General features: G+C 38.3%; 1 protein-coding gene across 1 annotated transcript; it reads right to left on the reverse strand.

Moving 5' to 3' along the window:
- Positions 1-205: 205 nt before the first annotated feature.
- LOC123675845 (small G protein signaling modulator 1-like) lies at positions 206-27,680 on the reverse strand. The gene is made up of 14 exons (XM_045611386.1): positions 27,366-27,680; positions 26,984-27,115; positions 22,032-22,477; positions 17,030-17,370; positions 14,491-14,630; positions 14,241-14,435; positions 11,571-11,876; positions 11,115-11,310; positions 9,435-9,591; positions 9,130-9,370; positions 5,140-5,399; positions 3,753-3,886; positions 2,780-3,237; positions 206-647 (listed from the first exon to the last, which is right to left on the reverse strand). Exons 1-14 carry the CDS (start codon positions 27,379-27,381, stop codon positions 559-561), a joined length of 3,111 nt encoding a protein of 1,036 aa, XP_045467342.1. The 5' UTR covers positions 27,382-27,680; the 3' UTR covers positions 206-558.
- Positions 27,681-27,904: the final 224 nt, after the last annotated feature.

Below are 27,904 nucleotides of genomic sequence, written 5' to 3' on the forward strand. Positions count from 1 at the left end.
GTTTACCAATAACTCTAGCCACGTAAAGGAACTTCATACCAATCATGATAAAAAGAAAATTTATGAAGAATTTGTTCAGACTATAACATGAAGTAATGAACAAATATTACGGTGGTATTATAAAACATATAGGAAGAATGTATATCTATTAAATAGAATACTAATTCATTAGTTATCAATTTTTTAACTGCATAATAAAAAAAGCATATAGTTATGGTATATTGAATATTTGTTCCATTTATAAGCTATACTCGTATTCGGCACTCCTTCATTATTTAGAAATAGAATCCGAGAGATTTTAACGAAAACCAATTCCATTATGTGAAGAACCATCGTATAAGGTATGTATGTAGATTGAATGAGGCTGAGATTGGTACAAGTATACGAAAATATTTTACATTACTCCTTCATCACTTATATCTCGTCTCTTCTAATCAGGTACATCAACATGAGAATTTTACTACACTTGAAAACATTCCTATATCGCGATCACGTGTGATATTGATGCATGCAGCGATTCAGCTCTAGTTTTCTCTATTGGAAGGCCGTTGAATTTTTTCACTTATTTTCTATCAGTTGCTGCAGCTGCAGAACTAGATCCCTAGCCATCTTGAGAACGGATTGGGAATTATGCCTTTCTGCCATTTCTGAAACAAACAGAAAAACATTGTTATTGAATAACGAATATAACGGGGATTGGAGAATCGTAATTATACAGGGTGTCTCATTTTAAAGTTTCCACCCTCAATAACTCAACAACGAATCAGAATTTGTGAAAACACTCAGACAGGTCGATTTTTTAGGAAAGGGCTACATGATCTAGGACACGAAGCTTGTTTTTACTAGCAACCCCTGGAGAAGGTTGCAACCGCATCAGCAAAAAACTTTCATGGTATATTTGGATCTAACGCAGTCTATAAATGGGCGAAATCTAGCTGGTTGTTCCGAAAATATGGGCATTCGAAATTTTGTGAGGATCGAAAAACGAGGTTAAGTATCTGGAAGTGATACTTGACAAGAATCTTACCTGGAAACAAAACATCACATCAGCTGTAACCCTGTAACGAAGGGAAAGACAACGGCGGCAACCGCTACATTGCAAAAGCAGAAAAATGTATGTTTACAACAAGCTTCTTTGCTACAAGTCTCTAGCAGCTTGAAAAAGCTTCTTGCGAAATGTCATACCATTTCGAGCAAGAATTGGTCCCAAAATTTGTGCATTCAGATGTAGAATGATAAAACTAAATTTTCATGTTGATCGCTTAACCAGAACCATAGCAAATCAGAGAATAATATCGAAAAATAACAACCCAATTTTTCCTTGACCACAATATCGTAGAACTTGAGATTATGTATATGGAATATTAATTTGAAACTCTGCGCAAAATTTCAAGCTAATCACATGATCAAAAATCATAGAAAATCCAATAAAATATTGGGAAACAAATACCCAATATTTATAATACGAGGCGTGTATCTAAAGTAAGGTCTCCATTTATTTTTTTCACATTGAATAACATTTATTTACTAAGTTTTGTACATTGCTGTATAGCTTGAAATCTAAGCTATTTTTCTACGTAATCTCCATTCACTTCGATGAGCTTCCTCATTCGTACGACAAACTTTTGTATCCCCTCCTCGAACCACGATCCCGCCGCCTCGCGCAAGAACGAAATGACCGCTTCATGAACTTCTTCATCGTTCGCAAATTTCATTCCTCCTTAAGAGTCCATTTTTCATATCCTGTGATGATTGAATCAAGAAATTCTTCCCCTTCCTCTTCAAAACTGGTGTGAAAGTCTTAGGCGCATTGGACACGCTTGACTTTGTGCTTCGGCGTAATCATTTTCTGGACCCACCTGGCTGACAATTTTCGGTATTGCAGGTTATTCACCAAAATTGAAAGAATAGAGTCTCTACTGCACACATCTTGGAGTTTTTCGGCCAACTCATTGAGAGTCAACCTGCGATCTTTCAGCACAAGCGCCTCAACTTTCCGCACTGTTTCGTTCGAGTGTGACGGCCTGCCGCAGCGCTCCTCGTCGTGAACGTTTAGTCGGCCAGCAGAAAATTCTCTACACCATTTTCGAACGTTTTTCACGTCCATACATTTATCACCATACACTTCTTCAAAATTGACGATGAATTTCTATAGGTGGAGTTTTTTTTTAGTGCAAAAACCTAATGACTGAATGTAACTCGCATCTGGCGGGAGCGACAACCGTTACTTCCATTTCAAATGGCTGCTACGTCAAGACTGAGCGTCCTAATGAGCTCCACCAGGTGTTGATTGGTGGAGGGGGGCCTGACGTATACAACAGTGTTGCCGGATTTCAATTAGCGCTACTTGCGGCGATACAATGGCCTTGGAGACCTTACTTTAAATACACGCCTCGTATGAATATATATCCAATCTGGTCTAGATTTTGCATGTTTACAAATATGGAATAACCATCACAAGATTCACACAAATGTTGTGTTGATACAGTCATAGCTTCATAACATGCGAACTCTCGTCTTCACGTCAGTGATTTTTTGATTTTTATTTCTTGAATTTATATGGCTCTACGTAAAATATATCTCCATCTTCTATGTGCGGAACCGTAAAAGAATATTTCCTGAAAAACTTGAGACAAATCTTTTCCATCCACTTACTCAGCATACATTTCTAACGATGGTCTTTCTGAAGGACCACAAGATGTTTGAGTTCGAGATCACTACATTACACAATTACTCGCAATATGTAGAACAGTTTGGTCGAACAGGGTCCTTAACTTACCGTTGAAAAATTTGATTATATCCGTGAAATCCATGCCATTAGATAGAATGATTTCACGGTAGGTCTCCAGAAGGGCCAAGGCCAGGAAGAGCACAAAGTGCGACGACGCCACGTACTGTGCAGCCCATATGGTCTCCCAGAAGGCGTACACGTCCGGATACAGCAGCTCCCTCTTGAAATCGAGGAGGAACCAGCGGTAGCAGAAGTAGAGATGGGTGTAGTCCCCTTGAGCGTGCATCAGCTCGTACATCTCCGGATCCAAGATCTGGATCAGAGACCGCATGTTCGCGAAGTGCGAGTCCATGGCGTTACCGCAGGGGAAGTTCTCAACCATCCTCTCCATCAGATGGCAGAAACAGGCGTAGGTGAGAGACTCGTCGTTGAACACGACCAAGAGGGGGGCAACCAGATCACACATGCCTTGGACGTAGCCTATATCCAAGTGCTCCCATACGTACCTGTTGTGAAATTCAAGAGAATCGCAATTTTATTATGTAATCTGAAATCTGGAAGAAATGTTATATACAGTGATATGGCGAATCAAAAGTACTCTCACATCGGTGAATTTTGTTTTATTTTTCGTTTTGTGTATTGTTGTTTACTTAATGAGTGCGGTCTGATATATAGTTATTATTATTTGATGTAATCTTGAATTTCGTTCTGATTTTTTTTTTGTTATCTTCGATGATTAGAAGATCTTTGACAGATCATTATGTATGAGAATATGAGAATACAACAATAAAAGATCATAGCAATCGATCCAACTACCTACTAACAGTCATGAATGATAACTTTGTGTTATTCATAAAGATTTGTGTTTGCTCATCACAAAATATGGAATTTCAACGAAATTTCGAAACTCCTGCCCGTGCATAAAATTCTTGAGGTTCTATCTGTCGAGATTTCACTGCATTCGATGTACGCACGTTACTATTTCATTCATATCGTGAAATATTGACTGACACAAACTTACGTGCACATGATATTCCTCAATTTATCCAAATTCTCCAAATTGTCGGCTGAAAAATACCAATAATTTCTATCGCAGCGTTGAACGTCTTTCTCTATCCTGTGGAGATTCAACCCGAATTGTTCTAAGAGTTCTTGCTGTGAACAAAAAACGAGGTTCATAATACTTCTGAAGGCATCATTGCCAGATGAATCAAGGTACAACATTATAAAAATCATAATTATTGACAGCAGACATATGATAGTCCTCTCTGAAATTTATATCATGTTTCAAATTATGTTCTGTATTTAATTGTAGATGTAGTTTTGAGGAGTATACACTCAACTCATTTGCGAAAAAGGAAATGAAATAAATGTGCATGTTTTCGTTTTATTGAGAGAAATCAGTTTCGCAATTTAATTTTGAATATCTATTCCCTTCTTGGTGGCTCCTTTTTTGAATGAATGAACGACTTATGGCCAGTTGCACCATTTGCTTAAACATTGATCAAAATTTAAACATTCAGTACGTGAACTGACCATTTCAGCGTGTTATGGGTGCCTTTGCTGGACTAGAAAAGAGGCACTACAAGTGTATATATAATAAAGTAAACAACCGCTCAAGTAAATGTGTGAATGTTTGGACATATCAGATAAATATAAAAAATATCATTTGTGAACTTCTGTATCCTGGAAGTTTGAAAAAAAAATAGCTATTATAGGCGTCTTTCTTATTTTTGTGAATGATTCTTTTAGCAGTTTGAAACGTGACCCATCGATATAATACTATTTTTCACGAGCTATACAAATATGTCATCGGAAAAACTATGGAAAATTATTAAGGAAAACCCGTTTTTCCAAAATTAAAATTTTTCACAAATTCTACCGGTTTTCAGAATCAAATAGTCCAGAAACAATTTCTAACCCATTTCTTTTCCATTTGAATTTTCGTTTTACTCGAGATGTTGAAAACTTCTGAAACAATGGGGAATAACGTCGCTTGATAATGTGCAAATAACTAAGGATAACAGCGCATACAACAATGTGATATCGTAACATGATTAGATTTTAGTTTATGCAATTCTGAAACCATAATAACAACGGTGAAACTGGTGAACTGGTAACGTGAATTTCAACAATACAACGTTGAATCAACGTACGGGTGATTATTGGAAAGGACAATTGGTATTCTACAACAACCACAGCGTCCTTCAAATCGGAAGTCGATAAAATTAAAAAAGCAAGGATAACATGTGTTGTTTGCTAGTTGAATAATTTAGTTAGGACTTTGAATTTTTCCTTTTTACAACCTTCGTCAAATTGATTACTAATATGTAAAATATGCAAATATTACATATATAGAAGTACAAAAATTTAGGTGGTCTCATTTAAAAACAATATTTAACACTCACGCTGTAAACACCGCCGTTTGAACTGGCAGGTGAAACGCAAGCTGACCTGGCTGGAGAAGCTAACCCGTGGGTCTCTATGCAGGTGTCCAAGGATGAATTTCTGGTGTTCTCCTCGGTAACGCTCTCCAAACTTGTAATGCCCCTTGTTGGGCTTTCTTGTTCACAGCCAAAGTTAGATATATCGACCGAGGGATTAGTAACTATCACGTTGTGTATGAAGTCTTTCAGGTCTTCGTGGTTTGCCTCTTGAGACTCCGATTCTTTGCGGAAAAAAACATTCATGAAAAGAGAAATTTTTGATTGCATTGATCTCTACTAAATGAAAATATACCAATAAAAAATTGCCATGACAGCACACACATATTTTATGATTATGTCGAAAATATTTGCAACATTCTAGAGAAATTTTGTGTGAATATGTTTTGAATTCTGATACATCGTATTAGTTTTTTTTTTTTTTTTTTTTCTTATATCTTATATCATAGGGGAGCTAGTTACAAGGTTAGTTATTGATTTCCTTAAACATCACATTTTTAGGTTGAATTGAACTCGAGCATCATCATCAGTCAAAAATGTGTTCTCCATCTTAACCATATTTTATACCCTTTTTTGATTTTCTAATCATCTTTTTTGTATCTGAATATTTACAAATACTTCAAAGCATTTGTAGAATATTTAGTATTTGATGATAGATAGATAGATAGATATGAGTTTATTCAATATAATAAATACATAATAAATTGTATGAACTCTAAGAAAAACTGTGAGTTATTATAAAACTGTTCAAAGTTGTAGAAAAATAAATTTGATTCTAAAGACAGATGAAACAAGACGATGATGGACTTAAAATACGTTCGAAACTGTGCGGTTACACTATGTAATCCCAAATTGTTCACACTGTAGGGAATCTATCGATTCCTTCGAAAATATTCTAAGTCCAAGAACTGAAGAATTCGGTGTACAAACTTAGGATTATCAAAGCCACACCCCTAAGGGATCCGTAGAAAGGCTTTGCTATAGGTCGAATGGAAAACAGCCTGAATTCCCATAAATCTCGGCATTTCAGGGCAAATAATTCATGGACTCAGCCGTCGAGTCCCTCACGAAAATCATCAAAACGTCATTGGACGGTTCAACACGAATTTCTTCTTTGCCTAGTCAGAAGAACTCGATCCCAGAAGACATCAAGGAGCTTATCAGGGAGAAGCATAGAGCGAGGCGTAGAGCTCAGAACACACTCAGCCCTGAGGACCGTCGAGTGTTCAATCAGCTCAACGCTAGAGTCAAGGAGGCTCTCAGAAAGGTCCGGAATGATCGTTGGGAAGAGAAATTAATCTCTCTTTCCACAGAAGACAACAGTGTTTGGCGGATGGCCAAAGCACTGCGCTCAGATAGAAAACCAACCCCACCGATTCACGGTTTACAAGGAATGGTATATAGTCCAGAAGAAAAGGCTGAAGCTTTCGCGGATAACCTCGAAAGCCAATGCAGTTGTACCTACAACTATGCGGATTTGGACCACATCGAGGGCGTCAACCGCAAAGTGAGAAGAGACCTGAAAAAGGAATCAACGGAAGCTATTGGTTTCGCAACCGTTCAGGAAATCCAGAACACTATTATGTCGAGTAAAGTGAAAACGGCACCAGGACCAGACGGCATCACTAACTTGACGTTGCGAAACCTCCCTCGAAAAGCCTTAGTAGCATTGACGAATATAGTCAATGCTACGCTACGACTAAGGTACTTTCCGAAGGAATGGAAGAAAGCCAACGTGGTTTCAATCCACAAGGCCGGCAAAGATGCTAAATTCCCGCAGAACTACCGTCCTATCAGTCTTCTCTCGTGCATAGGGAAGATAACGGAAGCGGTCATTCTGAAAAGACTGAAGACAATAACAGAAGAAAAGAAGATTATACAGTTGGAACAGTTCGGTTTTCAAAGCCAACACTCCACTGTGCAACAGGTGCTCCGAGTAGTGGAACAAATCACGGATGGATATAACCGCAAACAAGTCACAGGAGCTGTGTTCTTGGATGTGGCCAAAGCGTTTGATAAAGTATGGCACAAAGGATTGCTATACAAACTGCTCGCGGCCGGATTTCCACTCTCCATGGTCCAACTTCTAGCTTCTTACCTGCATTCTCGCAAGTTTAGAGCCAGAGTTGACGGAGTATTGTCTTCAGAGAGGTCTCTTTCAGCCGGAGTTCCGCAAGGATCTCTGCTGTCTCCAATATTATTCACAATATATGTATCCGACATGCCAAAAACGGTGAAAACCTCCATGGCACTGTACGCTGACGACACCGCCATTCTTGCCAGTTCATGGTGTCCCAAAATGGCAACGAAATATCTACAGGAAGCCATCTATAGACTTCAATCCTGGTTTGCTCGATGGAGAATCGAAGTAAACCCTGAGAAGAGCGAAGCCGTTCTTTTCAGTCGAAAGAAAAAAGATCCCATAGGACATGTCGTAATGTTCGGTAGGAGGATCGAATGGAAAGACGAGGCCAAGTATCTGGGAGTGATACTTGACAAGAAGCTTACTTGGAAACAACACGTCACATCGGCTGTGACGAAGGGAAAGACAGCAGCGGCAGCGTTGCAACCGCTACTTTGCAAAAGCAGCAAAATGTTTCTTTCCAACAAGCTTCTTCTCTATAAGTCCACCATTCGGCCGGTCATGTCTTACGCATGCCCGGCTTGGGGATACGCCGCAAAGACGCATCTGCAGGGACTTCAAGTCGTGCAGAGTACGATCCTGAGACGGGCCGTAAATGCACCATGGTTTGTCAGCAACGTACGGATACATAAAGACCTGCATATACCATTCTTAGACGACCATTTAATAGATCTGAGCGTGAAGACCTTCAACAAAATGAAAAATCACGCAAACCCTCTTATAAGGAAGGCTTGCGACTATGATGAAAAAGCCCCTAGGAAACACAAAAGACCGAAGATGGCACTTCCCTAGGAAGTGTGTATTAGAGCCAAACCCTTACTGGCACAGAGATTGTGTAATAATTAATTACACAAACCTTCTGAAGTGGCATACTGCCACCTGCTAGAGCAGACCAAATTAGCTCACCAGAGGTAAATCATATTGAGACTGAGCAGTAAAAGGCTAATAGCCTGACTGCAAAAGAGAACGAAGTTCCAAGTTCCAAATAATTCAATTGAGTTCAGAACAGTCTACAAGAAAGAAACTACATCTACAACATATGTGCAACACTTGCACCGACATCGAGAAAAGTAAAGATTTGAACATTTGTCCCGAGACCGGCGAAAAACTACCTGTGACTGAGCCGCAACAACCCAAGTGTCCAGCGACCCTAAGAATCGATTAGACATATTATGATCTTCTTCAAACTCTTTTAGTGGGTTGAAATAAATTGAATACGTATTTTTATCCCGTTCTTTTATTTCCCTAAATTGTCCTTGGCCGTGAACTACTTGATAGTCACTGTATAAGGACAACAACCCACAACTCCATATTTTTGGTAATAAAAACAGAAATTATAAAACCATATATAATATAAAAAATTTAACTTTGGCGAGCTATTTTAAATATATATTTTATTAATTGTATGATGAGGTATGAAATCCAATGTTAATGTTCCTATTTATGATTAATATGCTTTATTTTCAGTCTTGAAAAAGGAACAAAAAGTTCCGAAACGTTAGCAGAATCATAGTTGATTATTTATTATTTCTGTCCAAATTCCTGTGATGAATTGCTCAATAATAAACAACGTTTGAAAGTCTCATGACCTTAGCTGGCGATTTCGTAAATGCATAAAAAAAACAAACATTTGAGTTGAAGAAGCACGCAATAAGGATTCAAAGAACGATAACATTGAATATTGGAAATATTATAATTCAGCCGCTAAATACTGATTATGCAAGAAAGATTTTAATCCACAGAACACACAGTCCAGCGAGCAGGAAGACTATCGACAGTTAGATTATGTCCATGTTGGTCCGAAAACTCACCTACTGTGTTGTTCCTCAAGTTCATCTCGTTATACCTAGCTTCTAGATCTTCTTCAGCATCATCTGCTTGCTGTGACTCGCTACGCCCTTCTTTTTCCTGAGCGTCATCCTTTTTCTCTTCAACATCTTCATCACTTTCGTACTTAATCGTATTTTTTTTAGTTCGTTCCAAATCAGATTGTTTTCTTTTATGCTTTGGAGTTGCCCCTACGTACTCGTCGTCAGTTGAGTCCTCGAAAACCTAGACAAAAAAAGTTGAATCATTGAACGATATCGTCTTTTTGAGGAACTTCATCTCTACTCACGTCATTACTCAACTCTCTGTGCAGCTGAGGTGGGGGACCGGCTTCAGCACTCATACTCTCGCTACTCAATTTCGCTATAGCGTTGGCTTGACTTTCCTTGTCTCGCTGCCGTACAATAGCTTCAACTGCTAACCATTCTGACATTGTATTCTCATAGCTGGAAACAGTGAATTGAATCAGCAATGGTTTTTGTCATGAATCTCCATACAATTTTAATTTCCTTGTTAGCATCAACATAGCAATCGTTATCGTGATGTTTCGCAACGTGTTAGCAATGGAAGAAATGTAATTCATAATATTTCAATAAGTTTCATAGTCCCCGACAAACATCATCGAAAAATTATGAAATTTACGTTTCAAATGTCATTAATTATTCAATTTTCGGATTTTTCGCCAAATCCAGCTGAAGTCATATTTTTCCATTAAAAAGGGTGTTTTTTTAGAGCTATAGTACTTTAAATTGCAATATAACAACGATGGATTATTCGATTGACATGAATTTTATTTATCCGTAGCATTACATAGCAATCTTGTAGCATTACATAGCATAGACCAATGACTTCACATAACCCCACAGAAAGTATTCTAGCAGTGTTCAATCACAAGATCTTGGAGGCGAATTCACAGGTCCAAAACGTGAAATTAGGCGGTCACCAAACGTGTCTTTCAATAAATCGATTGTTGCACGAGCTGTGTGACATGTTGTGCCGCCTTGTAGGAACCACAGCTCCTGGACATCATGGTTGTTCAATTCAGAGATGAAAAAGTTAGTAATCATGGCTCTATACCGATCACCATTGACTGTAACGTTCTAGCCATCATCGTTTTTGAAGAAGTACGGACCAATGATTCCACCAGCCCATAAAACGCACCAAACAGTCAGTTTTTCTGGATGTATCGGTGTTCCGACATACACTTGAGGATTAGCTTCACTCCAAATCGCTAAACAAAATTCGCTTATGAAAAACGGCAATCTCATTTTGGGCCCATTTGACGAATCTACGCCTTACTTGATAATCGTTTGGCTTCAATTCTTGCACGAGTTGGATTTTGAAAGCACGCAAACCAAGATCCTTCCGCAAAATCTTCCATACAGTGGATGGACACAGATCCAATTCCTGTGCTCGATGGCGGATAGACTCATTCGGGTCTTCCTCAATGCTACATTCTACAGCAGCAATAGCTTCTTCTGTACGCACCGTACGGCGTCTCTGGGGATGCGAGTTATCAATAAGAGTAAACGTGGTGCTAAAACGTTCCATGGTTAATCTAATTAACTGCTCTGATGGACGATTTTGTCGACGATAAAATGGACGTAGTTCGCGATACGTATTCCGCATAGAACCATTATTTTCGAAATAATTGCACTATTTGCAAGCGTTGTTCAGGCGTGAGTCTATTCACGATTAATTTCCAAACCAAACTGAGAATAAATCACTTGACAGCTGTTAAATCGGTCGCCATCTTGAACAGTAATTAACTTAAAGTTATATACCTCGAAAAAACACCCGATATTACGGTAAATCGAAGCAGAGCTAAATATATCGATAGCACAAATGGATCCTTCATCAAGGTAGATCTATGAGCAAGATAGATATGTGATCTAGGTAGATCTAAGCATCTAAGGGCTAGGTGGGTATGCAGCACGATCTATTTACTAGATGGTAAATTCATACTCACGCCTGACGCGTTTCCTCATTCAGTTCATTCCTTTGCTGTTCTGTCGATCCAAATTTGAAGTGACCCAAAAGGTAAGGCCATATGTCTCTTCTCAACTCCTGATCAACACCTCCAAAGTAAGTTAGTCTGAATACCTCAGAGCTATCAGCAACTACTCCTTCGGGACATAATTGAGCCCATTTTTGTTGTGTGATACCTTCAAAATACACATAATATCCAGTATTCGAACAAAATAGAATTCCAATAATCATTGATTCCATATAGAAGAAAGGATATGGTATACCAATAAAATATATAGATAATATAAAAAGAAGAATTTTGATTATATTTTCATTTTTTTTTATCATTAACTTTTTTTTTCAAAGGGCAGAGAGACAGAATTGATTTAGACGATGGATTCTTCATCAATGTGTCCAGGAAGGATTTCGCTTTCAGAAAATCGCTATACTTGCTTACCTTCTGTTATTTCATTCCCCAAGACAATCTTAGCGTTAACCAATCCACTGAGGTGCCTTCTGACCGTGGAAAGATGTCTGCAATAGGCCAACCACCCGTAGAAGGCCCTAGAAATAATCTGTCTTCTCATGGAATCACAAACAGCTTGTATACAGACTGTGGGAGGACTATCTGGGGCGTTTTGGTCCATGCTGAAGCTCTTGGTGGAACTATCTGAACTAGTCGTGCTGGTACTGGCAAGTTGTACTCTGGTCTTGGGCGGGAAAGAAGTATTAGGGTCTAGTAATTCGTTGCGTTTTGAGGTAACTGGAATGTGAAAGGAATAATAAAAATCAGCATTGCAACGAAACTAAACATCTTTGGAACTTTGAGCAAATTGCAGATGCCAATGGCGCATACAAATTTTATTTACTTTAAGATAGCTTCGAGAGTAAATTTCATCAATAAAAATTTGAGTCATCGTTCTGCATTTTTCAAGAACAATCATAGTAATACACTGCGCAAAAAAATTAACGCACATTGTGAAAATCTCAATTTTAATGAAAGTTAACTCTACATTGACACATAACTTATTTTTTATGTTCTCTCGGGAAGGTTTTGAACGAAACACACACATTAAATGGAAGAAAAATTCAGGATTTCACCGAATCTTATGTGGAAGAAGAGAAATAAACAATTTTCAAAATACTGGAATGCTGATAAGTGATTTAATACTTGGTATTTCCACCCCTTGCATTAATTACAGCTCGGCAACGACGGTTCATACTCAAAATGAGTGATCTTAAAATGTTCGGATCTAATCCTTTCCAGATTTCTCTGAGTTGCATTCCTAAGTCATTAAGAGTAGCTGGATGATTTTCTGAACTTCTCAGCCTTCTATTGAGGTTGTCCCAAACCTGCTCAATCGGATTGAGATCTGGACTTCTTGCTGGCCATTCCATTCGAGAGACCTCTTCAAGGTACTCCTGAACGATGCGCGCACGATGGGGTCTGGCATTATCGTCCATAAAAATGAAATTTTCACCAATGTATGGGGCAAATGGCACTACATGCTCTTCAAGAATGTTTCTTATATACCCATCAGCATTCATAGCTCCATTATCAACGACCACTAGGTCTGTGCGAGCAGTCAAAGATATTCCACCCCATACCATAATCGATCCTCCCCCGAAACTAGTAGTATTCAGGACATTACACTGAGCATATCTTTCATGTGGACGTCTGTATACAAGGGAACGTCGAACACAATGGTAGAGGCAGAATCTAGACTCATCTGTGAAGAGAACTCTTTCCCAATCAGCCTCTTCCCAATGGATATGCTCTCTCGCAAAATCCAAACGCGCCCTTCGATGGGCTGGGGTAAGAGCTAACGTTCAAGTAACGTAATGGCAGTTGTTACCCGTGGTCTACCCTGTCCTGGTCTTCGGACATTCATACCTGCCTCCCTGAATCGCTGCAACATTCTGGACACACTTGTATGGGAAACTCCAAACCTTTCTGCAATTCTTGTGTATGTCCACCCTTCTTCTCGCAAAACTACCGCTTGGGCACATTCCTCTTGGGTCAAATTGCGTGTTACGCGTTGCATAGCGATCGAGTGTAGAAAATCAAACGAAAGAAAAACTATTGATCACTGGAATTGAGAACAACTGATTTCAGAATGGAGCCAATACATTCAAAATCTGATAATCTCATCTTTTTTTATTCCTGATGGGAAAACACATCTGTATTGAAGAAAAACGTTGAAAGTGGATAACATATGCATGCATAATTCTGATAAAAATAATTATCATTGAGAACACCTTCAGTTGTAGAATGAATTTGGGATTTCCATAATGTGCGTTAATTTTTTTGCGCAGTGTATTTTGGTGCGACTATTTTTTCAAGCATGTCAATTAAAACATTATAGTGGGTAATTGAAAGGATTAAAACACGTTTTCTTTTTAACCTTCAACATTTTTTTCTGAATTCAATGGGCAGATACCCGAGAAGGTGTAATGAAAGGTGAATTCTGATATCTACAATAATTTGAGAATCTCAAATCCCTTCGAATAACTCAAAAGTCCTTCAATTCATAGTCGAGTATAGTTATTTATAATACAAGTGCAGAAGGCATTGATTTTCTTCCACGAGTTCAAAATTCAAAAACGAGCCACGAAGTGGCGAGTTTTGGAATGAACGAGTGGTAGAATGAGCCTTCTGTACGAGTATTATACATTATTTTCTCTAATTCATTGCATTTTCATTGAAATTAATAAAATATTTCCATAAATATAATTTAGTGATTTTTGCATTGAAAAATGTTGGTTGGCAGAACTGATTTCTTTAGGCAAATTGATGAATTGACAGATAAAGCCGTGGCGGAAAGTTCGGAGTGCCAACATATAATAATAAAATATAACCATGGAAACTGTGCGTTTCTGATATATTCTCGCACGATTTTGTTCTACAAGATGTTGAAGAATGAACGGAATAACCACAGAATTAGAGAAAATAAATTTACACTTATATTCTTGCTTATTGTACAGTTTGAAAATTTGGAAGAGGGCTTTTTTGGACAGGGTTGCAACAGCCCCTCAAAAAAATTATCTTCATCATCTCGTGCTCTAAATTCATTGTCAAATGTAACGGTACCACATCTTCTTGGTGACAACCGATGTTTCGACTTACGTAGTTCTTTGTCTGTATTATCGATTATTCTAAAGACATAATCCTTATTCGTTTCCTCTTGTTCAGAAAGTGTGGTCAAGGGTCTCCTCCGCTTTTTCATCGCCCCAGATCTCTGTGTCCACAGAGGAGGATCCAAACGACCTCTTGGAAGCAGGCCTGTTTCTATACAACTCAGAAAAGCTAGCATATGATCTCCTACAAGAAATATTATTCAATTATCAGGATGTCTGATTGAAGGAAATAGACTCACCTTTAGGGAAATGTATAGGAGGCCGCTGCACACCGTCTTGCCCCACCAAGATGACTGTCCCTTCTGTCTCACTGTCTTGGTGACAATGTACATAGACTATTTCATCTAGCTTGACATGAAGCGCGTAGTCCCAGTATATGCTGAAAATAATACCAAACAAAATTCACTAATCTAATTCCCAGTTTTACAATCCTCGATAACTCCATTTTGAGGAGCGTAATCCGAATTTGAAATCAAATTAAGTGTGTATTTCATTGACGAAGAAATCAAAAGCTTTCCATATTTTTTTTCAATATTATCATTTAATTTTTTATAAAACTTTATATGTATAACTTTCTATAAATTTAATAATCATATCTTCAATCATTATTGACTATATTGATTCCATATGGAAACAATTATAAAATCCGAAGTGCTCGAAAATGATGAACATTTATAGTTTACATTTCAGAAATTATAATAATTCTTCTTCTAATAATCTAATAATTTTAGTTATTGTCATCTCTATTGTTTCCATAATAAAGCAATTATAGAAGTGCTCGCAATGGTGAATATTCACATCTTATAATAATAATTCTAATCATTATAATCTGTATTGATTCCATATGGATTTTAAATTAATCGAACCGGGCTAATAATTTCTGAAATTTAATTTTGAGAGGAATAGATGGTTAGGTTGCCAATTTTGATCGACTTATTGTTAAGTTGAAGTTGACAATGTCAATGATTTGTATTTTGTCCGCGTTAGTTATTATTGTGGATCCGCCTGAGCTCAAGCGCCGTGTTACTGATTTTGTTTAGTTATCCGTTCAATTTTTGCTGTTACTCAATATCTGTGTGTCTGATTCATTCGCACCTAAAATTACCATGTCTGGCGAATAACTGATTATAATTAAATCAAAATCCAAATAATATGAGCAGGATTTTATGATTCCCATTCAACTGAATGTGCATAATTTCAGTAATAATTATCGGTGGAAATACACTCCCCAAAAAATTAACGCACATTATGGAAATCTCAAATTTATTCTACAACTGAAGGTGTTCTCAATGATAATTATTTTTATCAATATTATGCATGCATATGTTATCCACTTTCAACGTTTTTCTTCAATACAGTTGTTTTTTCCCAGCAGGAATAAAAAAAGATGAGATTATCAGATTTTGAATGTATTGGCTAATGGCTCCATTCTGAAATCAGTTGTTCTCGATCAATTCTAGTGATCAATAGTTTTTGCTTTCGTTTGATTTTTTACACTCGATCGCTATGCAACGCGAAACACGCAATTTGGTCCAAGAGGAATGTGCCCAAGCGGTGGTTTTGCGAGAAGAAGGGTGGACATACACAAAAATTGCAGAAAGGTTTGGAGTTTTCCGAGGAGTTTCCCATACAAGTGTGTCCAGAATGTTGCAGCGATACAGGGAGACAGGTATGAATGTCCGAAGACCAAGACAGGGTAAACCACGGGTAACAACTGCCATTCAAGAACGTTATTTGAGAGTTTCTTCGTTGAGACAACGGTTTGCAACCGCTCGCCTCCTTCAAAATCAGCTTGAGCAAACTCGTGGGGTGCAAATTAGCACTCAGACAATAAGAAATCGCCTCTGAGAATATGATTTAAGGCCTCGTGTCGCGGAAAGAGGCCCATCTTTTACCCCAGCCCATCGAAGGGCGCGTTTGGATTTTGCGAGAGAGCATTTCCATTGGGAAGAGGCTGATTGGGATTCACAGATGAGTCTAGATTCTGTCTCTACCATTGTGATCGACTTTTTTTTGTATACAGACGTCCACATGAAAGATATGCTCAGTGCAATTTCCTGAATACTACTGGTTTCGGGGGAGGATCGATTATGGTATGGGGTGGAATATCTTTGACTGCTCGCACAGACCTAGTGGTCATTGATAATGGAGCTATGAATGCTGATAGGTATATATAAGGAACATTCTTGAAGAGCATGTAGTGCCATTTGCCCCATGCATTGGTGAAAATTTCATTTTTATGGACGATAATGCCAGACCCCATCATGCGCGCATTGTTCAGAAGTACCTTGAAGAGGTTGAAGTCTCTCGAATGGAATGGCCAGCAAGAAGTCCAGATCTCAATTCGATTGAGCAGGTTTGGGACAACCTCAATAGAAGGCTGAGAAGTTCATAAAATCATCCAGCTACTCTTAATGACTTAGGAATCCAATACAGAGAAATCTGGGAAGGATTAGATCAGAACATTTTAAGATCACTTATTTTGAGTATGAACCGTCGTTGCCGAGCTGTAATTAACGCAAGGGGTGGAAATACCAAGTATTAAATCACTTATCAGCATTCCAGTATTTTGAAAATTGTTTATTTCTCTTCTTTCACATAAGATTCGGTGAAATCCTGAATTTTTCTTCCATTTAATGTGTCTTGTTTCGTTCAAAACCTTCCCGAGAGAACATAAAAAATACGTTATAAAGTCAATGTAGAGTTAACTTTCTTCAAAATTGAGATTTTCAGAATGTGCGTAAATTTTTTTGCGCAGTGTACTTGCTAAAATCTCACCTTTTGTCTTGCACCTCATCGGTGAACCCGTTCATCAATTGATTCGGTGTCCATTTTATGATCAAACCCGTCGGTGTCTGATGCAGACTGAGATATCCCAACATCGGAGATGTAACGTCAGAGTTAGCCGGTAGAACTTTCACATTGTTTTTACCATATAACAGTGTGGCTCTGGAATTCTGATGTAAGGATTCAACGTAGTCTTTGGCAAAGTATTGGGAAGAGTTCCTGTTGGATCCTGCGTCTTCTGAGCTTGTGTTGAGGGATCGTCTGAAGTTGAGGATTGGTCTACGGACTGGAGGAGGAGTCGAGTGAGCACTGGAAATCCTGTGCCTCTGTACCTGAAGAATTACAGAAATAACGGGCTAATTAGTGGATGCATTGCCAAACGAAAAAACCGAAGTTCACAAAGTTCAGTTATTTGATGAAGATCATATAAAGGTAATGAGATTAAGGCAACAGATTACATTACACAGTTGCAGTTTTTCCTCATTTGATGCTCTTCCTCAATAACGCTTGAAGTATTCATTTTAGGTATAGGGTTTGCTCAAGTAACACCCTCCCTCTTTTTATACGTAGAATTGACTAAAAAAATAAAAAATATAGGATCTAATTTGAAAATCTTGAGTTTTGATGAATTTGAGTTGTCAGAGTTCATAATCTTCTTATAAAAACCCTGTACATTTCTGGTCCAAACCATGAACAGTTTTATATTACTACGTGTTTGCAGAATCGAAACTGAGAAAGTTTTTTTCCAAAAAAAAGTTTTTCTGCAGAAATATACAAAAAAATGTGAGTCCTTGTCGCCACCATTTTTTTCATAAGAATCCCATTAACTTATGAACCGTAGTAGTCGGTTTCCGGTAAAACCGAAAGTTTTAGAGATCTGAAAATACGAGGCGTGTATTTAAAGTAAGGTCTCCAAGGCCATTGTATCGCCGCAAGTAGCGCTAGATGAAATCCGGCAACACTGTTGTATACGTTAGGCCCTCCTCCACCAATCGACACCTGGTGGAGCTCATTAGGACGCTCAGTTTTGACGTAGCAGCCATTTGCAATGGAAGTGCCGGTTGTCGCTCCCCCCAAGTGCGAGTTACGTTCAGTCATTAAGATTTTGCACTGAAAAAAAACTCCACCTATAGAAATTATTCGTCAATTGGAAGAAGTATATGGTGAGAAATGTATGGACGTGAAAAACGTTCGAAAATGGTGTAGGGAATTTTCTGCTGGCCGACTAAACGTTCACGACGAGGAGCGCAGCGGCAGGCCGTCACACTCGGACGAAACAGTGCGGAAAGTTGAGGCGCTTGTGCTGAAAGATCGCAGGTTGACTCTCAATGAGTTGGCCGAAAAACTCCAAGATGTGTGCAGTAGAGACTCTATTCATTCAATTTTGGTGAATAACCTGCAATACCGAAAATTGTCAGCCAGGTGGGTCCCGAAAATGCTTACCTCGGAGCACAAAGTCAAACGTGTCCAATGCGCCCAAGACGTTCTCGTCAGTTTTGAAGAGGAAGGGGAAGAATTTCTTGATTCAATCGTCACGGGAGAAGACGAAGCAATTCGCATTCGCCAAAAGTCAAAAAATTTAAGCAAGAAAAATCGGCAGGCAAGGTTATGGCCACCGTCTTTTGCGACAGAAAGGGTTTATTGCTGATCGATTTCATGCCTCGTGGAACAACAATAAACGCTGATCGATACTGTGAGACCCTGAAGAAACTTCGAAGAGCTATCCAAAATAAACGAAGAGGGATGCTGACAAAAGGAGTACGACTTCATCACGACAACGCGCGTCCTCATGTGGCCAACAAAACAACGTCACTCATTACGGAATTTGGTTGGGATGTGTTGGACCACCCTCCTTACAGTCCCGACGGTGCCTCTAGTGACTTCCACATGTTTCCTGCTCTTAAAAAACATCTAGGAGGGATGAAATTTGCGAACGATGAAGAAGTTCAAGAAGCGGTCATTTCGTTCTGCGCGAGGCGGCGGGATCGTGGTTCGAGGAGGGGATACAAAAGTTTGTCGACTGTCGTACGAATGAGGAAGCTCATCGAAGTGAATGGCGATTACGTAGAAAAACAGCTTAGATTTCAAGCTTTACAGCAATGTACAAAACTTAGTAGATAAATGTTATTTATCTATTCCTATTTAATTATATATTCATTATTCAACTGCTTTTGAGCAATTAATAGTATGTATTAACAAACAGCGTGAGTTCTAATAACTCAATATCATAACACACTATAATAAATAAGAAAATATAAATATGTGCTTCTATACTTCTATTCGATTGGCCGAAAGGGAACATTCCATTATTGTTATTGAGGGGAGGAATGTCTGAGGGAATGTCACTTTAATAATTTTGACGTTTTCAAATCAAGTTGTTATCTAATTATTGTGAATGTTTTGCTGAAAACGATTAATTCAGATGGTGAGGATGATGATATCTGTACCGTTATTGAGGCCCCAATCAAATTCGTTTTATACGCCGATGACCTGCTTCTCTTCTGCTCGGGCAAAAGTACCAAAAGTACATGTAAACTTTTGCAACGGGCTCTGAATAGCATCACCACATGGGCTAAGACAATAGGATTCAATTTCTCTCCTTCTAAATCTAAACTAATCAAGTTTACTAGAAGACCCTACAGTCCTACCACAATTAACGATATACGATGCACCCATAGAACTCGTTGATCACCTAGACTATCTCGGAATGACATTTGACCAGAAACTAACGTGGTCACTTCATATCAAGAAAATCAAAGGCTCCTGTATGAATACCATGAACATTCTACGAACATTGTCTCACCATCACTGGGGCTGTGACGAAGAAATACTACTCAAAATCTACAGATCACTCATTCGTTCAAGACTTGACTACGGCAGTATGCTTTACTCCACATCTAGCAAATCAAATTTAAAATTGCTCAACAGCATACCCAACACTGCTCTGCGCCTCTCCCTTGGAGCATTCAGATCCAGCCCATCAATAAGTTTACACGTTGAAGCACAAGAACTTCCGCTCAACTTTCGCCGACAACAAACTCTCCTTACTTACATTTCGAAAGTGTCTGCTCTTCCGAATCACCCAGTGCGACACCTGCTTGAAACTTCACAAGAGCCGCCTACTATGAAACCCATGACCTTGCTCTCAATTCCACAAATCGCAAAGCAAAACTTGAGGCCTATAGATGTTTCCTTGACATCCCCCATTACGTTCCCGAAACACACCCCATGGTCTAGACACCACCCAAGGCTAAATACCTCTCTGCATAGACACATCAAACTAGAAACTTTGGGAACAATTCTTAAGCAACACTTATTTGAACTACTTGGGCATGAAAAGTTTGACGAAGAACTATACACCGACGCCTCCAAAGATGAGCAGGGAATAGCATGCTCGATCATCAATAAACCGAATGCCCCAGTGTCCTACAAACTCCCATCCATCTGCAGCATCCACACTGGTGAACTCTTTGCAATTTATAAATCTCTTTGCAGTTCTTTTATCCCAGGTCAAAAGCTCGCAATACTCACAGACTCTTTATCTTCAATTGAATCCATAGACAACATTTACTCGAAGAACACTCTGGTACAGCAAATTCTAGAACGATGCCATACCCTTAAAGCGAAGGAGAATATTTCCACCACTATAATCTGGATCCCATCACATATTGGTATAACAGGAAACGAAGCTGCAGATCAGGCCGCAAATCAAGCACGAACTTCCGAACTTCCTGTGACCCAAATCCAACTTCATACAGACCTCAAAAATGCCATAAAGCTGAGATCCTTACAGGAATGGCAATTCCAATGGGAAGGAGCTAGCACTGGACTGCATACGATACAACCCAAAATACATAATTCACCACAAATTAGTTTGGGCAGAAAAGACAAAACCGTAGGAAGAAGACTTCGAATAGGTCACACCAAGCTAACCCACAGCTATCTGATGTCTTCAGAAAATCAACCCAAATGCGAACACTGTCACAATACTCGTCTAACTGTTGAACACCTACTATCCATCTGCCCATATTACGGAAATGACCGACGTCGACTTGGGCTGAGAGAGAATCTTGGAAATATCCTCAATTCTCAAAAACAAATTGAATTAGCTCTTAAATTCCTCAAAGAATGTCAACTTTACAATAATATATGAACTTGTATATTCTCAAATTTTAGTTCTTTAAGCTTCTAATACTTAGATTTATATTTAGAATAAGTTAATGTGTACTGTACCTCGTGTCAATGACCTCGATGTCGAGACACGTTAATTCGAAATAAATAAATAAATAAATAGATGGTGAGGATGAAATATTATATAGATATATATTTCCAAAAGACAAACAGCTAATGTTACCATACAGAATTACTTGACCAAAAAATTATAAAGGAGTTTGAAAACATTTTCAAGATTGTTGTAGCAGTAAGATCATTAAGTCATCGTTTACAGGGCATGTTTTTTGGTATATTTTAATGCATTTTTATAAGCAACTATTAAGGTTTTTCAATAAAGTTGTAGTACCCTGTACTGGATTCGAGCTAGCCGAAACTAGTTCGATTGTGATTGGTGACACTAAGTTTCCATCTCTCTTGTACCGGATCGAGCTCATATGTTTATTTACCGTTCCTTCTTTTTCTTAGTATTTATTGATGAAGTCGTAGATAAAGTATAGTATTCAACTTGCGGTAATGGTCATAACTCACTTGATGAATTACAGCACTCGCCTGCGGCTCGTGCTGCAAACTTCATCTGCGTGAGTTATGACCTACATTACCGCTCGTTGAATAATATGCTATTAATGTGAAAAAAATAAATGGAGACCTTACTTTAAATACACGCCTCGTATTTTATGGAGATAGATCATTGTCTCAAACCCCGATATGCGAATTTTCAGTACAACATCACGATTAGTTTTTCATAAACCTCTTTAATAGGCCATCGCGATGAATTCGATTTAATATTTATACAATGGTTTGGGAAAACCAAGAGACTCACCAGTTCATCGGCAGGTGGATCTGTCCAAAAATGGTCCGCTGTTTTCGTTCTAGAATAATCTAAAGCACAGGGCCCCAGAAGAAGGGAACTAAGGGTACTACCATAGTGAGGGTCGACAACGAGAGCGTCCTTATCGTAGAAGCTGTTCGCGTTCGACACCAAGAAGTCTATGATCCTGGTCAACTGCTTGTCGAACAGGGCAAGACGGATCCAAAGGTACTTCGGTAAGGCGGGTGTGGGAGGTGATGTGACTGTCTGACTCTTCTGGAATAGGGGTTTCGTAAGGCTGTCACTACTGCTCGATGACCTTCTGTTGGGATCGAGGTTCTCTATGTCTTGCACTTTCTTGGAGATTATGGCGGCATGTTGGCAATTCTTGGCTATCTTATGTAGGAGCGCGGTGGTCGAGGAAGTTTTGAATAGGCCTAGTGCACGTCGCTTCAAACCTGGGAAAATTTCAGTTTCAATGATTTTACATACACACAAATTCATAAAAGTCATGTCAACGAATAACGGAATATTTTTCAAATACATTTTTATGTATGACACGTGTCGCTAATATATTCTGAAAACAGTCGCTTCAAGTGGTGAGAACAGAAAAAAAGTCGCCCGGATACCTATCACGGGAACAAAGATGGTTATTAAATTAAATTTTTTGAGTTTTTGGTATAAATACTCCGTACACAATTAAGTTACCGATAATTGAGTAAAACACGAAAGGAGGGTCATTAATAAATCAGTTATGATTAGTAGACAAAAAATTTCATTTCAGTTTCATTCAATCTTCTACCTTATATGTAGGCTTGGTTTGTCGATTGCCTAGGGGTATGATTCGATAACATGGCCAATCGTGTTCTTCTGGTTGGCTTTGTTAGAGATTTTACTAATTAAACACTTCATAATTATAAACAGATCTATTTACATAGTTTTACAATAGTACAGTACACAGTATTGAAAAAATGTTTCAGTCTTAATTATAATATCTCAATACGGTACTGAATTCCGTCTCCAGGTCTCCACTCTCAAGTTGTTGAAGAAATAAAACCGACGTCGAATATCACGTGATATGAGATCTCACTTTTAATTCGGTCGTCTCGTACTTAATTCGCGATTCGTCTAATTTTTAGTTCGCGGCTCGTCTAACTGTAAGTCTTTATCGAATATGGAATTCGTCTTAACGTGCTGTGGGTTGTGGTCCTCATACTGTGACTAAAGTAGTTCACGGCCAGGGACGGTCTCGGGAACAGATGTGAAAATCTTTAATCTTCTCGTTGTCGGTGCAAGTGTTGAACATATGTTGTAGATGTAGTTTCTTTCTCGTAGACTGGTCTGAACTCAATTGAATGCCCCCAAATGCCGAGTTTTATGGGCATTCAGGCTGTTTTCCATTCGACCGTTAGGAAACCCTTTCTACGGATCCCTTAGGGGATCCGCAGCTTCGATAATCCTAAGTTTGTACAGCAAATCCTTCAGTTCTCGGACTTGAAATATTTTCGAAGGAATCGATAGATTCCCTACAGTGCTTACTCTCGACTGTTGATTCTTGACTGCCCATTCTAATTTTTCCCCTTCCATCTTGACCACATCCTCAGCATCTCCCCGGTATCGGAGGAAATACTAAGTACCATCCCTTGTCCAATAAAAAGCTTTGGCCGTATCGCCCACAAAATACATCGTGGTTCCTAGAAATTTAACTGGTTTTTCGCCATGGAATATTCTCAATTGAAAATGGCATGCCTTTGACACATTCATGAAGAAATAAAACATCTCTTAAGCTCTAGGTCCAACGGAAACTGGTTTTCCGTGAATCAATTGAAAATGTGATGCTCTCGACTCATTAAATAACTAATAGATCTCCAATTAAAGTAGGTGGAAATTATAGACAGGTCTAGCAGTACGAGATACAGGGGGACGAGAAGGATGCAAGAAGATGCCAACATTTGGCTGTCAGTATGCGGGAGAATGGGGGCAGTTTAGGACCTAGATTGTAATTCTTGGTACAATATTCAAGGAGTAACTATGACCTCGATCTAAGGAAACCGGGTTAATAAAAAGTATGTTAACACTCCGCTCAACACCACTGTTCACGGTCAATATCACTAAAAATCCCTTCAAAAAACTTCCCTCTTACAATTTCCCAGCTCGAACTAAGGTGAATCATATGCTGTGAGGACTTGGGATTTGAGTTAGTCGTGCTAGTTAGCAAAGATCGCAAGACCCTTTAGTCGAGAGGCGTCTCCTTGTGGTGATAATCATAGCTATGGAAAAATCCACGGAACGGGGGAGCTCATGGTTAAGTAGATGCCTCGCGCTTTCTAGGCAACCTGCAGCATGGCTCTACCACCAAAAACGAATTGCTTCAGCCCTATCCCATACTCCATTAGGGTAGAACAGCGTTTCACAAATCTGGATATTCGGCGGTCAAATACCAAACCCTTGGTGAGCCGACTGACACTATTAGGCTGATCACGTGAGGAAAGGTTGGCGTCCTAGAAAGCTTCTTCTACGTCTTCGGCGGAGATGTCAATAGAGGTTTTTAGTGAGAATTGTTGAAATTATTATTATTAAAGTTTCATGCTTATGTTCATGTTAAATTCCCATGTTGGGTTAACTACATAGAGGACAGTTTTTCTATCTATGATTTGTATCAATGACCATTTTTGGACGGCAGTGAGTGTATGGTTGTTCATGTTCAGAAGCTAATCGACTGTAATGGGATAAGAATCCAAATCTAACTGGTGTTGAATTTGGAGATAACATTAAAGGATATAGATTATATGATCCTACTGTCAGGAGAATCATAACATTGTTATGTGATTATACATGAAAAGGAAAGTAAAGAAATTTCATTAGATCAAAACTTCAGCTTGTAAGAGAAGCAAGATGATACCAATTCACAGACGATCAAGAAGAATCAGTGATTACCTCGGACTCGGATGATGAAGAATCAAATATCACTCATAGATCTGAGAGAGTCAGAATACCAAACAAGAGATTGGAAGATTACGTTACCTACGTTTGCAAGGGTGAAACTGATATAGACGATATACCATTAAGCATCAAAGAAGCCCTAGGAAGACCAAATAATCACAAATGAACCAAGCTATGATAGAAGAAATGCAGTCATTCGAAGAAAACGATACTTGGGAATTGGTGGATGTGCCAAGACATGGAATCATCGTTGACTGAGATGGCTGTAACCTAGAAGGCTATTCAGACGCAGATTTGGCATCTAATAATCTGGATTGGAAATCTTTTACAGGCTTTGTATTTGAGCTATCGGAAAAGCTAGCATTTCCTGGGAAAGTTTCAAACAAAAGAGTACTGCACTCAGCAGCACTGAAGCCGAATATATGGTGATGACTGAAGCTGCCAAAGATTTGAGGAATTTGTATAACGAATTGAATGAACGTCTGTTTTCATTTGAATTACTCATTGACAATCAATCTGCTCCAAAATTATCATTGAATCCTGTATTTCATTCTCGCTCCAAACATATAGATGTTAGGTACAATTGTATTCAAGAAACGGTGGCTAATAAAGTTATCAAATTAGAATATTTGGCGTCATCTGATATGACGGCAGGCATTTTGATGAAAAGTCTAAGCAATGTCAAACATAAAATGTTTGTGGAAAAACTAGGTTCAGTTCAGTTGTATGATTTGTGTTTTTTTTTCATTTTGATTACTGTAAATATTACCTATGTTCGATGAGTGGGGGTGTTGAAATATATTAAATATTATTTTGAGTACATGTAACGCCAACTGTTCCCTTATAAAATTCTCTTTTCCATCTTGTCACTCGTAATTTGAGTGTATTCATTTAAATATAGACACTACAAAACGCTGAGCTTGTTGAACTGATTTCATTGATTCTACCTAGTTTCATTCATCGTAAATAAAGTCATTACAATAAGTATGCCGTTAAGGTGAGCCTCACTCTACCCAGCAGGTACTAATCCTCGAATTACAATTGAGTCCAAGAGAATAGATCAAAGAGGTATCATAGTGATCAGTATTAGGTAATCCTGACATATACTGGTCCATGTAGGATGATGTGCCTGCTCCTAGTTCCAGTATCTTCAAGGAGTTATTGAGGGAGGTATTGGATGAAAAGGTCACAGGTATTGGCTGGGATCCTGAGATCCCCAGAATCAAATTCTTGTGATTACTACCGCTGGCGTAGAATCAAAAACATAGTATTCGAAGAACGAAGTACCAACTTGACCGAGTTGAAAGTAAGGAGCCTTTGGAAGACTCTGCACGGTGGAAATATCAGATGCATGCTCAAGTACCAAAGAAAGACTTCAAGACGTCGTGAGAACCGATGGATAGTGAGTCCAAAATAAAAGAGGTCATTCATGTAAATAAACAGAAGTAAGTGTGAATAAATTTGAAAAAAATACTTCAATGCTTGCTAAAGCCTTTAAAACAGCGAATAACTATGAATTATGTAAATGGCAGCTTGCAATTACGTAAAACCTAAAAAAATAAATTTCTCATGTAAGGTCTATGGGATCTTTGAACTTGATTATATCCTCTTGAAAGTTATTAAATCTTGTATCTAAGACCATCAAGGTACTATTTTTTTTCTATAGAATCCGAAAAAATGTTATATAGAGAAAAACCACTTTCCTGTCGAAAATTTGATTTTTTTTATTAATTTCTCAGATGAAGCTTACATCTTATTTCAGAGAAAACTTGAGGATACATGGAATATTATACAAAATGGCTCTCCTAACAAAAGTTATAAACCTTGAAAATACAGGCCTTCAATGTGAACCGCCCTATAAGTAACACATTTGAGATGGATTGCTAAAATGATTCAACTTAATATCAGATGACCAATTTACCTACTCCTGAGTACCTATAAATGATAGATAATTCCGGCAATATGCGAATCGCATGATGCATAAATTTGAAATTCGCGCCAATAATTAAAAGGAAAATTACCTTGGGAAAGACATGCCTCCACAGCAGCACACAGAGATGTTACAGATCCAGACTCTTCATGCACAAATTTTCTCGTAACACTTTCTTCCATAACCTGCTTGACTTCCTTCTTCACCTGAGCAATTAATTTTTCTGAAAAAAATATAAAATATAATGAGACCAAAAAAAATTTGAGACACCCGGTAATATCAATTAAATATTTTTAGAGATTCCTCGTTATTGAAAAACTTCCCTAACTAAGTACTGAATATTTCTTAAAAAAGGAAAAGATCAAGAAACTTCTCTTCAGCAACAAAAATGAGTGGATCTGCGATCCAATATAAGCAATATAGCTTCACATTACGGTGGTATTTAATAAACATTCTATATCATTTGAACTCACCGTGTCTAGCGTTCATGATTTATTCGTATAAACTGAATGAATTCGATGGAATTGAAGATCGTCAACCGCACAGGAAATACTCTCTGATAAGAAAAAACCTACATTAAATACACTATTAGGGGTTCGGCTTTAGATCGGGCACGTTCTCCTCCGATTTATTTTCTACCTTGAAATAAATAAATCGATGGGTGAAAGGCCCTTAGTGCGCAAGTGTTCGCGTACGACGGGAAAATGTGAAGAAAATGTAACACAACTACACCTGATAGAAACCACTAAAATGCAAATACGCGGGTTATATTTCAAATATTGTGACATCTGACGTTTGTTTCCATAAATTCTGACAGTTAAAGGTAATACCCGATCTTTCATTAAAGGATCCTGTACTAAATAATCCTCTAACGTGATTTTAAAAGTGAACTATTGCAAGGCGCTGATATCGAAAACGAATGACAGTGACAGATCTTTGAATTTCTATTTTGTCGTCTGTCATCTGATAGTCAATAATTAAATAATTAATTGGGTAAAATTGCAAAATCGAC

This window comes from Harmonia axyridis, chromosome 3, assembly GCF_914767665.1.
Source record: "Harmonia axyridis chromosome 3, icHarAxyr1.1, whole genome shotgun sequence".
In the NCBI taxonomy this organism is placed as follows: Eukaryota; Metazoa; Arthropoda; class Insecta; order Coleoptera; family Coccinellidae; genus Harmonia; species Harmonia axyridis.